At 30.3% G+C, this 17,530-nt stretch overlaps 1 protein-coding gene across 12 annotated transcripts in view; it reads right to left on the reverse strand.

Moving 5' to 3' along the window:
• LOC127706038 (nck-associated protein 1-like) overlaps positions 1–17,530 on the reverse strand; it is a 79,263-nt gene that overhangs the window by 34,361 nt on the left and 27,372 nt on the right. For all 12 annotated transcript variants that reach the window (XM_052210435.1, XM_052210434.1, XM_052210432.1 and 9 more), the window contains exons 15-19: positions 15,587–15,668; positions 5,047–5,105; positions 3,685–3,830; positions 1,142–1,274; positions 88–207 (exon numbers count right to left, since the gene is read on the reverse strand). In XM_052210435.1, the coding sequence (XP_052066395.1) occupies positions 88–207; positions 1,142–1,274; positions 3,685–3,830; positions 5,047–5,105; positions 15,587–15,668 (540 nt within the window). The remainder of the gene's footprint in view (positions 1–87; positions 208–1,141; positions 1,275–3,684; positions 3,831–5,046; positions 5,106–15,586; positions 15,669–17,530) is intronic.

Below are 17,530 nucleotides of genomic sequence, written 5' to 3' on the forward strand. Positions count from 1 at the left end.
CAAAAAATGAAATTGATAATAGTCTATAGCGGTTAAATGTAGTATAAACAAACAGTGGCTATAAATGTTTCAGTAAACACCTATTACCTTGTCACTTAGCATACATTGCTCTTCACAGATAGCTGTTATCACCTGGTTTACTTCATCTGACATCTCCTTCAGGAACCAGTGTGTATACTGGACACTTGTGGTACCTATTGAATGTCTCTATAAAATAAAGAAGGAACCAGTTTATATACTGGATACAAGTTTTAGTTTTAATAAACAAGCAAAGCAATGGAAAATTATAAAAAAAATTTAAGATTTATACTAATCGGCTCATAAGTGTAGCTTGACCTCAGATTCTACGGAGGTAAGGGGTCTGCGGTGCCCCCACAAGCTTTAAATGTTTTGCAAATGAAATAATTTTATTTTTATTATTTCAACAATAGGAACCTATTAAAAAGCTGTTTCAGTTTATTTCATAATAGTGTGGTTAATATGCCTTTGACCGCAACCTTTTGACTGCAACAGTCTCCCAATCTATTAGAGCTGCTGGTTGAATGCAAGTCCCCATGGTTATCATCAGCCCAGTAGTCAATGCTTTGCCACCGACATGACTCGAATCCTTTCATCGAAATCAAGATTTTTTTTAGTTGACCTTTACCTTTTCGTCTACTTTTTCCGTTACAGGGGATCCTTTGTGACTTTGAATTACTGTAAGCATGCATGCATATAATTTATATATGAAAATTAATAATTGAAATCATGTTATAAAGAGGTAGGACCAATTTATTTTTTCAATCAGGGCTATTTTCAAAACATTTTCATTAAAATTTACAGCACCTCAGCTTAATCTGTGTACTATGAAGTTGTAAGGACATAATGTATTTTCTGTCATAGATTTTCAGTTCAAGTTTGAATTTGAATTTTGTGTCACTAGACATATTTTTTTAGAAAGTTTCTGTGTAGGTTGAATTAAAACTAAAAACACCATTATCAGACTTTCATGATTATTTGCTCTTAGACCAGGGAAGACTCCTCTGTTTAGAGTTCTGTTGACTTTGTATTGTGACTAATGAATAAACAAATTCATCAGTTTCAACTGAGTAAATTTCTTCAACCTAATATGGGTTTTGATGTAATCTTTACATAATTTTACCTCTTCAGGACAAAGCTCATGTGTTGCGTTCATAAAATGTGCACAGATCATAGGGAAGACAATACTGAATCTATGTTGTGCTGGGAATTCCATACATTGTTTGAACTGGTGTTCATAGATCTGAGTATAAAAACTGCAAAATAAAAAAATGAGTAGTAATTAAAAGTATACTACAGTGGTGATTCAAGAGATCATATAGTAACTGTGCTATAAAATTGATATATGTGAAAATATTATTTAAGAAAAAATCATATCATTTCTCAATCCTAAAATTTTCACTGCATTTATTAATAATATAATCATTTAGTGCTTTCTTTTCTTATTTAATAAAACAAAATTTTACCAAAAATTTTAAATTACCTCAAACCTAAATTTTTATCTGAAATTGAAAGGACAAACGGACAGACACATAGACAGGAAAATATAATGCCCATACTAATATACGCAGGACATAAATTAAAAAAATTCTACTCTCTAAAGTTTTTATTTGATTGAGTCAATGAACTAGAATTAAAATTGTATAAATCATTCCCTTTTTCACATTACTGTAGATAAACACATTTAGCACATGATTGATTCTTACATCTTTTTTCAAGAATACTGTATAATTTTAGTTGCCATTTTGTACCAAGAAAAATAGAGCTCTTTGGAGGACACTTTATAAAAGTGCACAAGAATATAAGAATTAGCTTATTTGTAAACCATTACACATTGACTGCTTGCAGAGAAATAATGTATTGTGTCAATTTCATTTTTAACATTAGCATTAAGCTATTATCATATTCCCATTTCTAACATGACATTCTTCAAACAATTTGAGTACACACCTGTGGTAAAATATGAATATATTGATATGTCAGCTGATTTGTTTGAGCTGTTCCAATCTTACTCCCACGTCATGATATGCGTTTTATGAATGAGTTAACCGAGGTCAGACGATGTCAATGACATCATTAAGCTTTTTTTTAAGAATATAAGCATTTAACAGGTTATTGCATGAAATCAAAACTGAAAGTCATCAAAACACGGAAACATAAAACAAACGATGATAAAAATTTGCTGAAAGCAAATGATATTTAGTAAAAGTAAGATAATTATTTAACTTCGTCAAAACCTGTCAAGTCTGTTATTGTAAATCATTAAGCATGGTCACTAAATCAGTTTTCTTTGATTTATATTATATTGTCAATATAAATAGTGTGTTTAATTACGGGAATAGCAAATATTTGTCTGGCCTAGAGCACTTCCATCTAAAAGAACTGCTATATTTGGATAGAAATAATTCATAAGGACTGGAGTTATATCTTACTATTGACTTTATCAATTCTTGTTTGTTGTAATTCCTATCACAGACAGGAATATAAGATACAAATAGCACATTAAGTTGTGCGGGATGTATAAATACGCAATTGTAAAAAGTACAAGATTTCACCCATGTGGTTCATATATTTATCCATTGAGAGTATAAATTAATTGGAAAATAGTTTAATGCATTCAGAATATACATTTTATTCTACTTCAATTTCTTATTTCAAGTAAAATGTGCTTTTCTTTAAATGATTTCATTTTAAAAAATGTCATTCATCAATTATTTCTTCTGTAATATAAATCTTTTACAAAAACAGCTTTTTAAGGGGAAGTTACTCTATATTTCATTTCAGAAACAGTATATTGTTCAGAATTTAAATGAATATTCTCAAATATTTCAATTTCTCTTTTAGTTCGAGGCATTTAATTCTTGGAATATTAATTGTATAAAGGGAAATAACTCATTATAATTTTGTTTGCTCCTTGATTTTTATAAGAAAAGGAAATATCATATAATTATATATATACATATAGTAAATAAATCTAAATGCAGATATCACGTAGAACAGAAATTTAGAATAAGAACAGATTACAATGCAAAAACTGTTAAAACATATGATAGAAATTATTTTAAAACATAAAAGGGGAAATAACCCTCAAACTGTCTTTAAACCAAACTGATAGAAATTAACAATTCTGATGCTGAATAAATATCTAATTATCAATTTGTTGCTAAAATAAGTAGCAATGGAGTGCGAAAAATTTTATAACAATAAAGTCTTGGAGAAATAAGATTGATAGGATCAGGGTATATAATCAGCTTCTCCTCTCCTGATCAAAATCATAACCCAAAATATGTGAAAATATCGTACTGCAAAGTCCATGTTTTGATATGGGAAACCCCCAAAATAATTTCAATTAGTAACTATGTCACTTTCCATACGCATTGCAGATTTCCTTATATTTTCACTGAAATCAGTGGTTCTCTTCTCAGCGCCTGCTTTCTCCCACCATGAAAACTAGTTTCTATGATATAACCAATGTCGCTGAATGTGACATTCAACATCAACAAATACTGAAATTTAGTCACTGGTTTAAGAAATTCTGGATTTGAACAAACAGACATCAAACAATCAATGAATCACTACAGCCTCCTTTTCACTAAGTAGGGTTTATAGCAATGAATCTGCTTGCTTTATTCTTCAATACCTGGAGTCCCTCTGTATTTTACCTACCAATATATTGATAAATCTGAAGTTTCCACCAACATCTGATCTAAGTAATCCACCATCTTTGTATGGAAGCAAATAGTGTTCATGTGTTTAGCAATGTCTATGTGGTCCTTCAGTATCAGTGCTGCTTTTCCTACACTTGTATATGCCTGAAATAACTCTTTATAACTTTTTTGCTCCCTGATTTTAAAAGTGTAACGCCACTATCGCTAAGTAATCAGGAATATGATAAACAAAAATATCATACACAGTTAAAGTATTGTGTATTCAGAAATTTATATTTGTTTTTAATTCATTGAAAAAATGTAACTGCGGTTGTAGATGGCAGATACTTAAAATACTATTTTTCTTCTAATCTTTCAAAAATTAATAAAAGATGTACCTAAGTCACATAAATAAATTTTACATTTCAGTCAACATTTGAAAATTTGCATTGACACTATATGGAAGCATAATGTGTTTTTTTTTTAAATTCAATTTCAGACCACCTGCCATATAGATCTTGCATTTCTAAAATCACACATTTTAATTCAGTACAAGACTTTAATTTTTTAAATATAATTTTTTTTTCAGAATCTTTCACTTTTCAGAACCATAGCAATTGTAGACCAGCTCATACAATGGAATCTGCTAATTTCAAGTTTATATTTAAATGAATAGAAGCATTTTTACCATTGAAAAAATGAAATATTGTTATGAATATTCTTATCTTGTATAAGTTAAGATAAGATAAGATAGTCTTTATTTCAGACTCAAAAGGTCCATAAATATATACATGAAACAAAATATTTTGTTTAAACAGAATACAATATTAAATTTACAGTATCAACTAAAATTAATTTTTGCATTGTTTTCTTTGTCATGGTGTCATTTGTCCCTCTAAGTACTATGATGTGTATCAAAAAGGCTTACAGCTTTAGTGGGATATAATTTATCCTTAAGTGTAAATTCATGTCAAACCAGTCAAATATAGTTAAACTTACTTTACCAGTTTTACTTTACAATCGTATCCCTTCTGAAGCACCTGGGTTCACCACTTTTGGCGGGGTTAGTGTAGCTTAGTTTTTTGTTTTATATGGACTTGTTTGCCCTGAGGTTTTTCGTTTTTCAACCTTGTCAGTTATATACCATAAAGTGGGAAATTTTCATGAGGGGTTTATTTTGCCAAAATATATATCCTATGATCTACATTTGATCTTTAAGGACAATAAGTTCATGGATATTCTGTAAAACACAAAAATAAAACCTAATAACCAAATTCAAACTATGAAAAAGGAACCTTAACAGTACTGATAAAAGCATACCTGTTGAAATCATGAAATTTTAAACTACACAAAAAATGGACCCATTAGTGGTACAACATACCTGAAGCCTGAACCAATCCAGTCTGATTCCTCTAAAGTCAAACAGTACATTCTCCTCAACTAAAATATAAAATATGGAAAATACAACATACAATTTCAAATTCATGATATGAAAATTCCATAACTTAATTTTTGTTCTAATTTACAATTAATCAAGTTATAATTTTAGTTTTCCATTTTTCCCTGTAAAAAGTTGAATACTGTGGATTCATTTATTTTCGTGGGTATCAAGTTTCGTGGATTGATGAAAACTTGCATTTTCGTGGATATTTGATTTCGTGGTTTTTCAAAAGTCTGAATATAATCATACAGAAAATTTGTAATTTGTTTAGCATTTAAATTCATGGTTTCCCTGTACCAACAAAATCCACAAAAACTGGTATTCAACGAATAATAATGAATTCACAGTATACTGTACTTCTTGAATTCCATATTTGTATTGTCCTTCTTTATCCTGTAAGCAATGCTTTAAATGGAGAAGGTAGGATTTGAGACCAAATTAGTCCTAAAATCAAATACATTTCAATATGTTTTTGTTTCACAAATTGAAATGTTGAATTCTTGTACTTTTATTTTGTTTTAAAATATATCTTTACCATAAATTTTAAAGCCATAAAACAACAGTAAATTCATTAAACTGGCAAAACTATGCATAATCTTGACTAATTGACTAGCACTTGGTTACAAATAATTTAGAAAACAAACATAAACCAAAAAGGTATTCACACAGGATGTGTCTTTTTTACATTTATCTATTCAATGGCAAAAAATATTTTTTATTGATCTGAAAAATCTCCTTTTTGATTTGTTTGAAGACGAAAAATGTGTCAGGCCTACAAAACTATAAACCTGGTTTCACTGATGAGTGTTTATTCATGGCCAAATAAGCCCCAAAATGTACCTTCTCCTGTTATATGAAGTAGAAGACACAAGACAGCAACCCAAAAATACAAGTGAACAAAAATTGAAATCTAGCAGTAACCATAAGGTCTGTAAGGATGGTCAGTATTACGCATCAATATTTAAATAACCCAAAGTATAGTTAGGATTACTGTGAACAAGCTAATTTTCATGGATATGGTTTTTTGCTTTTTCTCATGGGATTTATATTTTTAGCGATTTTATTATCATGATTATTTTCTTGATGTATTTGTGTTCATAGGTAATTTTTCTTCCACTAACAAAAGTCACAAAAATAAATTGCGCTTGAAAATTAAGTTGGTTTATAGTAAATGAAATTTACATAATGAAAATTATTTTTAGATTCTTTTTAATCAAATATCTGTAAAAAATGAAAGTTAGAAATATGAAGACAGCTCTGCAGAAGTACAGCAGCTCTTTTCAAAAAAATCTTAAGAGTAAGAATACTCGTAAGTCATACACATTTCAGTATAACTTAGTATAATCGTAAAATTTTGTGTGAAAAGAGTCGCAGTTATTAATTTTCCCAAATTCTCATCAAATAAATTTGCAATAAAAAAAAAAAAAAAATAGAAAACATATCTTCTATTTTAAAAACATTTCATGTCTCTTGAAGTAAGTATGCTTCAAAAGTTATAAAAAAATATGATTCTATTTTTTTGTAAAAGGATGCAATTATAATCTTTAATTAAAAGCTTAACCAAAATGTACACATTGCAATGTAGGACCCCCTTTGAGGATCTTTGTGATCCTTATATCATGCTACTGTACCCACTATAAAGAGAAATTATTGAGTACTCTGAATATGTGATGGCTTTATATGCTTTTATTTCTTATCGTAGTTATAATATTTATTTGTTGGTTTTTTTTTAATACTGTACTACAGCTGAGCTATCCCCCTTTTCCTCTACCTCTCACTAATTATCAATAACAATATGAAATATTTCGAATTTGGCATATATTAGTTACTTAGGTTTTATGTCTTATCATTTAATCTGATATGTATCTTTCCAAAAATGAAGAAAATATTTCCACCATTTTATATTCAAACTTCTTGTTGTGAAAAAAATCAATTATCTCCCCTGCTTTCATGCAGTTTGAATTTTTTAAGATATAACCTTTTACAATATTTACTAATATAAACTAAATAATTGTTTTGTTATTAAATTCCATATTATATGTACAGTTAAAAAGTTTGAAACAACAGTATAATGATCAAGATATATCAGCAATTTAAAATCCTACTGGATACTCTTACTAAAGCTCAATTTAATTCATTTGTATCCTTATGATGGCCTCCTTTTTCTCATACCAAATATCAATAGTTTCTGGAAACACCTTTACCAATCGGGGAGGTTTAAAACAATAAAAGAACATAAGTCACACAAAATAGAAAATGAATACATAAAGGATGTAGATATTTCAGCTTTCGGAAATTTTGTCAGATTGTCAAGGATGTTTGGAGTACTTGGGTATTTTTCCTACAATACATTGCCCCATTTCACCCACTTTTCTTTTCATAGAAGACTTCAATAACTCATAAAAGGTCATTACCAAAATTTAAGCAGATTCTAAATTTCTTTTCTTACGATTTGAGACCCTAATAATACCAATGCTAAATATAAGTAAAAGTGTAAGTCAGCCTTTTCCCGCCATTTTTTCAAAATCATATATCTCTTAAAGGAGTTCCATAACCTATCATTTTTTTAAGCTTATTTTGTACCTTAACTAATGCTCTTATGATTTAAAGTATCAATTTTAAATTCCAGATTTTTTTATTTTCACCTGACTCCATCCTTAATGCATCTTAATAGGGTTAGTCCTTAGTTTCAATCAACTCCAATGAGGGTCATGGCTAAATTCAATTCTATTTACATAAGGGTCATGGCTAAATTCAATCTGATTAACATGAGGGTCATTGATTATTCCAATATGATTTACACGAGGGTCATAACTAAATTCAATCTTATTTTCATGTAGATCATGGCTAAACTCAGATTTCTATATTGAAAACCTGATTTGACTTATAAAGTGATTGTCTCTTTTAAGTGGATCAACTTATTCTAAAACTTACACAGACTTTCAAAGACCTGCCACCTTCATCAAATTCAAGAACTGACTAAAAATTTTAACATCTGAATTTTTGTGTTAACCCAGGCCTTAATGAGTATCAGGAATGTCGTACTTCACTAGCTAAGTTTTTATTTAACATTTTTATTTAAAACTTTAATAAGTTACAAAATGAACGATGGCTTAAATTATGAATGATATCAAGCTTGCAACCCCCTTCTAATTTAAAGAAAACATATCACAATATGTGATAACTTGAATACACAAATTGCATAAAATGACTATTTTCTATTTTGTATGGGATATTATGTAGCTGAGAATTTGCAAAAAAAATAGTACATTGAACAATTACAGGTTAAATAAGAGTTTCATTTTGGTTGATAAATTTTTGACTTATTTATAAAAATATAGTGACTAGAAATTGTCATGAAAATAATGACAATTGTTGTCACATGTTCTTGAAGCTAAGTTTTGAAAATTTTATAATTTAAAATATAAATTAACTGATTTCAAATAAGTTTTAATATTTTTCATCTATTTTTGTCATACCAGTTGGTTAGTTATGACCATTGGCCAATGAATCTTACGAAAATAACAAATTTCTCTTCTTTATAAAAATAAGAAGATGTGGTATGATTGCCAATGAGATAAAATGCCCCGCAGGGCGCAGCTTGATACGACCGCAGAGGTCGAACCCTGAACAGTTGGGGCAAGTATGGACACAACATTCAAGCTTGATACAGCTTTGCATTTGGATTAAATATTTGACACAGCATAGGTTTCTGACACAGAATGAATGTGGTCTAAGAACTTAAAAATTTTAAATTGGACATTCACCTATTATGGTCCAATATCCAAAATCTAAATACATGGTTAGATTCAGCATATCAAAGAACCCTAAGAATTCAATTTTTGATGACATCAAACAAAGTTTAATTTTGGACCCTTTTGACCTCAATGTGGACAAAGTTGATAATGGGGCCCAAAAATCAAAAATCTAAATACATGGTTAGATTCAGCATATCAAAGAACCCCATATATTCAATTTTTGTTGAAATCAAACAAAGTTTAGTTTTGGACCCCGATTTGGACCAACTTGAAAACTGGGCCCATAATCAAAAATCTAAATACATGTTTAGATTCAGCATATCAAAGAACCCTAAGAATTCAATTTTTGTTAAAATCAAACTAAGTTTAATTTTGGACCCTTTGGACCTTAATGTAGACCAATTTGAAAACGGAACAAGAATTAAGAATCTAAATACACGGTTAGATTCGGCATATCAAAGAACCCCAATAATTCAATTTTTGATGAAATCAAACAAAGTTTAATTGCCCAAAATCCAAAAACTAAATACACGGTTAGATTCAGCATATTAAAGAACCCCAAGAATTCAAGAATAAAACCCCATTGAAATTGGTCAAGAAATAAGCAATTTATACGAAGTATCTTCTTTTGCACAATACTGTGCAATTAAATATTTCTTGCTATTGCGCAATACTGTACAATTGACAATTTCTTGCTATTGCGCAATATTGTGCTATTGGATATTTCTTGCTATTGCGCAATACTGTGCAAATGAAGATTTCTTGCTATTGCGCAATACTGTGCAATTGAAGATTTCTTGCTATTGTGCAATACTGTGTAATTGAAAATTTCTTGCTATTGCACAATACTTATTATATAATAATTTACACATCCTGTTTGGTGTGTATCTCCTACCATATCATTATTATTTGCTTTTAAATAAAAATCAGAAATAACCAACTTAAAATGGAAAATTTTAAAAGAAAAAAAAAGGAAAAAAAGAAAAAATTCGTAAGGGTTCCGCGGAACCTAGTGTCTCGCCTACTTCTGCTGTTTATCACAGGCTCAACAAAAATGAGGAAAAAAATTAATAAAAATATTCCTCTCTATACTATCTTTTGATTGTAAGTAGCTTCTGTCCAAGTTTGGTAAAAATCCAGGATAGTTTATGAATCTAATAAATGTTTTAAATAAAAACTTAAACTGTTATGTAACTGGAAGAAAAACTAAGTCCATATATAAGTAAAATACGGAAAAAATGGAAAAAAATTTGAACAAAATTTCCTTTTAGATACTAGCTTTTAATCATAAACAAGCTTCTGTCCAAGTTTGGTACAAATCCAGGATAGTTTAAGAAAGTTGTTAAAATTTTAAAAACTTTAGCCACAGAGTGAATGTAATGTTAACTGGCAGAAAAACTAAGTCCATTTATAAGTAAAATACGGAAAAAATGGAATTTTTTTTTTACAAAATTTACTTCTGGATACTATCTTATGATCACAAACAAGCTTCTTTCCAAGTTTGGTACAAATCCAGGATAGTTTAAGAAAGTTATTAAAATTTCAAAAACTTTAACCACAGAGTGAATGTAATGTTTCCTGGCAGAAAAACTAAGTCCATTTATAAGTAAAATACGGAAAAAATGGAATTTTTTTTTTTACAAAATTTACTTCTGGATACTATCTTATGATCACAAACAAGCTTCTGTCCAAGTTTGGTACAAATCCAGGATAGTTTAAGAAAGTTATTAAAATTTCAAAAACTTTAACCACAGAGTGAATGTAATGTTTCCTGGCAGAAAAACTAAGTCCATTTATAAGTAAAATATGGAAAAAATGGAATTTTTTTTTTACAAAATTTACTTTTGAATATTATCTTATGATCATAAACAATTAAGCTTCTGTCCAAGTTTGGTAGAAATCCAGGATAGTTTAAGAAAGTTATTAAAATTTCAAAAACTTTAACCACAGAGTGAATATTTGTGGACGCCGCCGAAGACAACGACGACGACGACGACGACGACGACGACGCCGACGGAATGTAGGATCGCTATGTCTCGCTTTTTCGACAAAAGTCGAAGGCTCGACAAAAAAAGGAAAAAAAAAAAAAAAACCTAATTTTTTGAACCCCCTTATGATTCATCACCCCCAAACTCAATCCCAGCCTTCCCTTTGTGGTATGGTACCTTGCAGTACAATTTCAGAGAGATCCATACACTTGAACACAAGTTATTGTCTGGAAACTAGAAAAATGTGTTTTTTGGCCCCTTTTTGGCCCCAAATTCCTAAACGTTTAGGGCAATTACCCCCAAACTCAAACCCAGCTTTCCCTTTGTGATATGGAGCCTTGTAGTACAATTTCAGAAAGATCCATACACTTACACACTAGTTATTGTCCTGAAACTAGAAAAATGCTTGTTTTTTGCCCCTTTTTGGCCCCTAATTCCTAAAATTTTGAGACAATTACCCCCATCATCAATCCCAGCCTTCCCTTTGTGGTATGGTACCTTGTAGTACAATTTCAGAGAGATCCATACACTTAACACAAGTTATTGTCTGGAAACTAGAAAAATGCTTATTTTTGGCCCCTTTTTGGCCCCCAATTCCTAAATGTTTTGGCAATTACCCCCAAACTCAATTCCAGCTTTCCCTTTGTGATATGGAACCTTGTAGTACAATTTCAGAAAGATCCATACACTTACACACAAGTTATTGTCATGAAACTAGAAAAATGCTTGTTTTTTGCCCCTTTTTTTGCCCCTAATTCCTAAAATTTTGAGGCAATTACCCCCAAAATCAATCCCAGCATTCCTTTTGTGATATGGAACCTTGTGGTACAATGTCAGAGAGATCCATACACTAACACACAAGTTATGTCTGGAAGTTACAAAAATGCTTATTTTTTGCCCCTTTTTGGCCCCTTATTCCTTTACTGTTGATCCCATAACCCCCAAAATCAATCCCAACCTTCCTTTTGTGGTATTGAACCTTGTGGTAAAATTTCATAGAGATCCATTCACTTGAACTAAAGTTAGAGTGCGAAAACCAATGTGTCTTCGGACGACGCCGGACGACGCCAGACGACGACGCCAACGTCATACCAATATACGACCACAAAATTTTTTGCGGTCGTGTAAAAACTACAGTATAGGTCATTGAAATTCTTCAACAATGAGCAAAACTTGTTCTGTATGGTAAGCTATAAAAGGACCCAGTATGCAGATTCAAATTTCGACAAAATTATTTTTCCTCAATTTCATCTTAATTCTAAAATAAGTGAAAATAAATCTCAGAGAAAATTTCTCACTTTAATGAACAGTTATACTCACGAATGCTTTCTGGTTGTACAATTGTTTTTATCGAATTGCAGTTGTTGGTAGCATAAGAAGTAAAATAACAAAAATACCGAACTCCAGGGAAAATTCAAAACGGAAAGTCCCTTATCAAATGGCAAAATTAAAAGCTCAAACACATCAAACGAATGGAAAACAACTGTCATATTCCTGAATTGGTACAGGCATTTCCATATGTAGAAAATGGTGGATTAAACCTGACATGTTGTTGTATTTCATGCTAAATGTGAGTTTTCAAGCAGTAGTTAAGTTTAAATGACCACCCTTTAAACTAGCTAGGTTAATTAGGTATAAGAAACCCCTGGCAAACTTTTCTTCTTGCATTGCTGGAACTAAACTTGTGGCAAATAGTAAGCATTTAGTTTCATATAATAAATGGAGAGAAATGATGTAGTTTCTAAGCAGCTGTAAACAAAAATCAAAAGGAAATTTTCAAACAATACCTTTTTTCCTTCTCAATCTTGTAACAATCAACCCAAGACCACCCTTAAATAATTCTTTGTTTGATGTTGCCTAACCATGACTTGTAGGGTTGGGTAGGGAGGTAGGGATTTTTTTTTTGCCAACAACATAAGTTACATGTTTTAGACAAGAAAACTATGTTAGATTAGGAAAAAATCTTTTAAAGAAAATTTAAAAGATTTGTGTCATAAATTTTTTTGGGGTAGGCTGCTTTAAAGGTGGGTAGGTTGGCAACATCAAACAATATAAATTTTATTTTTGGCCTATCATATCCTAAATGATCGTCACGGTAAAGATTACTCTGGATGAAAATCAATTGAGTATTTAAGCATGATTTGAGCCCCTAGAGTTTTCCTATTTAGAAACACGAGTTGGAGTTATTTCCCTTGGTAGCCATTTTGAAGTGTTTATAAATGGTTGGTTGAGTTTTTTTTAACTTACAGAATTATACAAACTTAAAAAAATGAAAATTGTTATTAAACTTTTTACAAAGTCTAATGGTCAGTTTTACAACCTGAATTCGGTTATTTTATCACAGAATTTGGCATGTTTCCTTCCAACATGGCAGAAAAGGGAAATAACTGTTACTAACTGTTATTTTATATCTCAATGGAAAATTATATCCTGTGAACAAATGACTACCTCCCCTTGATTTGGTAGTTCATAATATTTTCATATCATATGAAAAAAAAACTGAAAGAAAGCAAAAAAAAATAGATTGACTTAACAATTATTTAAAATCTGAAGTTCTATTTAAAAATTTGTAAATCTTCAAAAGAATCATATATAAATATTTTTAGTATTATTATTAGAAAAATATTGTACTTGACTATTGATATGAAGTTTTTATATTGCAATGTACACTTCTTCCAGACTAGCCAAATTTCCAAATCAAATGATTTTTAGAAAATGCTATCCTGATAGTAGGGAAGAATTAAAACAAAATTATGAATGTAAAACAACATAAACAATTGAGAATGAAATCTGTGCCTAACAGAAACTTGATAAGTAACTTCACATTCACAGTACATTCAAGTAAGGACTGCCAGATAACATTATTACTAGGTTTTATAGTGACATACATATACTAGCACACAATCTATAGTGGACTGCACTTAACTGACAGTTGGCCATTAGACCAAGTTTGACCTTGTTTCTTATCAAGAAAATGATAAAGGAGTAGGTCCGGTAAGGGCCGATTTTGGCCCCAAATTTCAGGTTCATCTGATGAAAGATTTTGGACACTTTTTAAACACTTAAGTGTCTACTTTAGTAGATTCAATTAATTTATGTGAAAGATTTGAACTGATTTAGTCATTAAAAACGCTCATATTCAAGCTTAAATATTAAAAATCCATCAAATATGCCAAAATATGTCACTTTTTAGATGTTTTTTGTCAAAAATGGAAATGGCAGCATCCGTGTTCATCCTCAACCTTTATATATGTTATGTATTATCATCAAATATAACTTACATTTAAATATTAAGAATGAACACAAATGCGGCCACATCCATTTAAGACGAAAACCGTCTAAAAATTAACTCAAATGCTAAAATTGTGAAGATTTCAGTAATTTCGCATGACTTAATGATGCTAGTACATGATACATGTGTATTGTATTGTCAAAAACAGCCCATATTTATGTAATAGAAGTATTCTTCTTTCCAATAAATAGCTAAAAGTTTACATTTGAACAATTTTGTAAAACTGCTTTATTTTGGGGCCAAAAAGTGGTCTTACTGAACCTACTCCTTTTTTATTCCAATTTTCTGTTTATACCGATTGCTGGTGTGTTTGCAACAATTAAAATAAATGCTATCCCAAACAAATGATTATCAAAGAACTTCTTAGGTAATGTTAGTGCAAACATCTTTAAAACAAGAAACTTAATGAAGAAGAATCAGGTCTCATGGCAGAGCTGCATCCACTTAAATACAAAGTATCACTTTTTTAAGAAAGTTACAGCATTGTTATTCAAGTGTATGGTGACTGATTGTTACAAATTGTGTACAATAAAAGGAAGTTTGTTTGTTTACTAGATACACCATGAAATTAATATGGTGAATTCATTATTATTCTCTGGATACTGTTTTTCGTGGATTTCACAACAGGAGAAGTTGTCTAGATAGAAAATTTTAACAGTGTCTTAAGAAGGTGCCTTTTATTTTCAGTAATTTATAGTAATTCTATAGGGTTGTAAAAGCGCTGACTGTGCACACATTTTTAGAATGAAGCGCTTCCACCCTTCATACAAAATGTACTTCAATCAATCCTTTTACACCTCAATAAATTTACAAAATGAAGCATTCATTTCTTAATACGAGATCGTCAACCCCATTTTTATATTTTACCATTTTAGGTGAAAACTTCTGTTTAATTGATAGAGAATACCTAGAATATTATCTATTTTGGTCCTGAAAAAAATTAGGGAATGGGGTGAAAATCAAGGATTTTATTTTATCATGGCAAATTATTTTGGGCTGATTAGAAGATAAATACTATTGGCAATTGAATGTTTGTAGCAACCACCTTTCTCTTTTTTGCTTGATTGAATGTGTTTCTTGGTATTGATTGTAATTTAGCAATTTCATAATATGAGCAAATAGTTTTTGCTAATTTGAGTGATTCCACTTTTTTTATTACTTTTTATAACTTATTTTCTCTCTTTTTCAATGAAGTACACATTTTCTCTAGATTTAAATGCAAACTTTGGCAAAACCAAAAATTTAAATATCCACGAAAAAACACATTTTTTCCTCAATTCATGAAAGTTGGTACCCATGAAAATAAATAAATCCCCAGTACCCTGAAACCAAAAAAACAATGAGAATACCATGAAAATCATAACAAGGAATTATATTTTGGTATATAAGTCTTTGCTTAATATGATTCTAGTTATTTGTTATATCAATAATAAGATACAAACCTTGTTTAACGGTTAATGATGCAACAGTATTATATAATGATGATAAAATAATGGATTCATCTTCTGGACAGACTGCCAAATTCTACAAAAAAAAAGGAGATTTAGTATTTCTTAACAATAAGCGTACACATATGTCATATTCCTGAAAGAAATTTTCGGGAATGCCCAAAGTATCAATTAATTCATAAAAGCGTCATTCAAATTATGTTAGGGCTGTTCCATATTTAAATGCATGGGGATGGGATACACACTTTTTTAAGACCCTCCACCACCAATAATATAAAATTTTTATTTTACTAATAATTCTTTCAAAATTCTAAAGAAAATGCAACCGTCCAAAATTTATCAATTTGAGTGGCTTCCATCCTCCCTGTGCTTTTAAATCTGAAACAGGCCTTTGATGAGCACTTTTACAAGTTAGGAGCATATTTAGAGTCTGAATTTAGTGCTATATAAACAGGAAAGATGACATCACTGTACTTGCCTTCTTGGTACATACTGAATAGAAAAATTTTGTCACTTGTTTTATCAACAACAAAAAAGTAATCTGTGTTACCTCCCCTTATAAAGCATTTTTAAATAAAGATTCAGTTTTTATTAAAAAAAAAAAAATTCTTCGATAATATATTTATTCCACAAATAAATTGCATTTCTCAATCAGCTGAATCCAGTAAAAATCTGGACTAATAATTGCGATCAGCTGAGCAGACGCCAGAATCCTAGCATACTATTTAATAAAATGCTCCGCTGGGGCGCAGCTTGATACGACCGCAGAGGTCAAACCCTGATCAGTTGGGGCAAGTATGGACACAACATTCAAGCTTGATACAGCACTGAATTTGGATTGTAATTAAATATTTGACACAGCATAGGTTTCTGACACAGAATGAAAGTGGTCTAAGAACTTATAATTTTTTAATTTACCTATTCATACATGTGATGGACTGTGAAACTCAGATCAGGAGATTGGGAAATTTTGGTCAGGAGATTAGGACTCAGATCAGGAGGTTTTTAATCGACATAAATTTTGTCGTAAATGTAACCGTGTGCTGTAAAAATGGTCTTTTAAAGTGTGTTTTCTTCAACTTTCCATCCAATTTATTATGTTTATAGTACCCTTGTCCTTATAAAGTTTCTCCATCTTTATATTCTACATGTTCAATCTAACCTTTTTTTTTTCAGTATGTTCTTTAAATTTTTTACTTCATATTCTATAATACAATCATTGCAACCAGAACATTTGTTTAACTATCTGCAAATAGCTTTTGTTTGCATACTCAGAAAATCATTCTAACTGTTTAACAAGGGTCATAGTTACTATATAAATTTCAATTTAAGCCTTGAAAGGAAGTATAGAATCCTCAAATAATTTTAAAATAATTATTTTTTTTATTTGTCCTAAGACATTTAAAATCATTTATTTACCATCCTTTTATGATTATTTGTTCAATTTATATTTAATTTATATTCTTTTAAAAATTTTCATTATTAAAAGGAAAGTAACTTAAAACAGGATAAATCAAGGGAAGTAACCCAATAAATACAACGTTTTTGTTGCACAACAGTAGTTAGCCTGAGGTAAAAAATCGTTGATTACCAGTAAGTTTGACACCCAAGCTGACAAGTGAAGCCATATAATTATGCATGTTAATTGATTTACAGGTAAAATATAACTTCAGGTAATGTGAGTTACACCAGATGCCTGAGATGATATGTTGGGCATATTTCCTCTTCAACGGGAGGTCGGGAGGAGACTCCTGAAAACGGGATTATTGTACTCCTGTCGGGAGGTTCACATGTATGCTATTCAAACCATATCATTATTATTTGCTTTTATATATAAATCAGAAATAACCAATTTAAAATGGAAAATTTTAAAGAAAAAAAAGGAAAAACAAATCCCCCCCCAAATTTTTTGAACCCCCTTATGATTCATCACCCCCA

The sequence above is a fragment of the Mytilus californianus genome, unplaced genomic scaffold (assembly GCF_021869535.1).
Source record: "Mytilus californianus isolate M0D057914Y unplaced genomic scaffold, xbMytCali1.0.p SCAF_6, whole genome shotgun sequence".
NCBI lineage: Eukaryota > Metazoa > Mollusca > Bivalvia > Mytilida > Mytilidae > Mytilus > Mytilus californianus.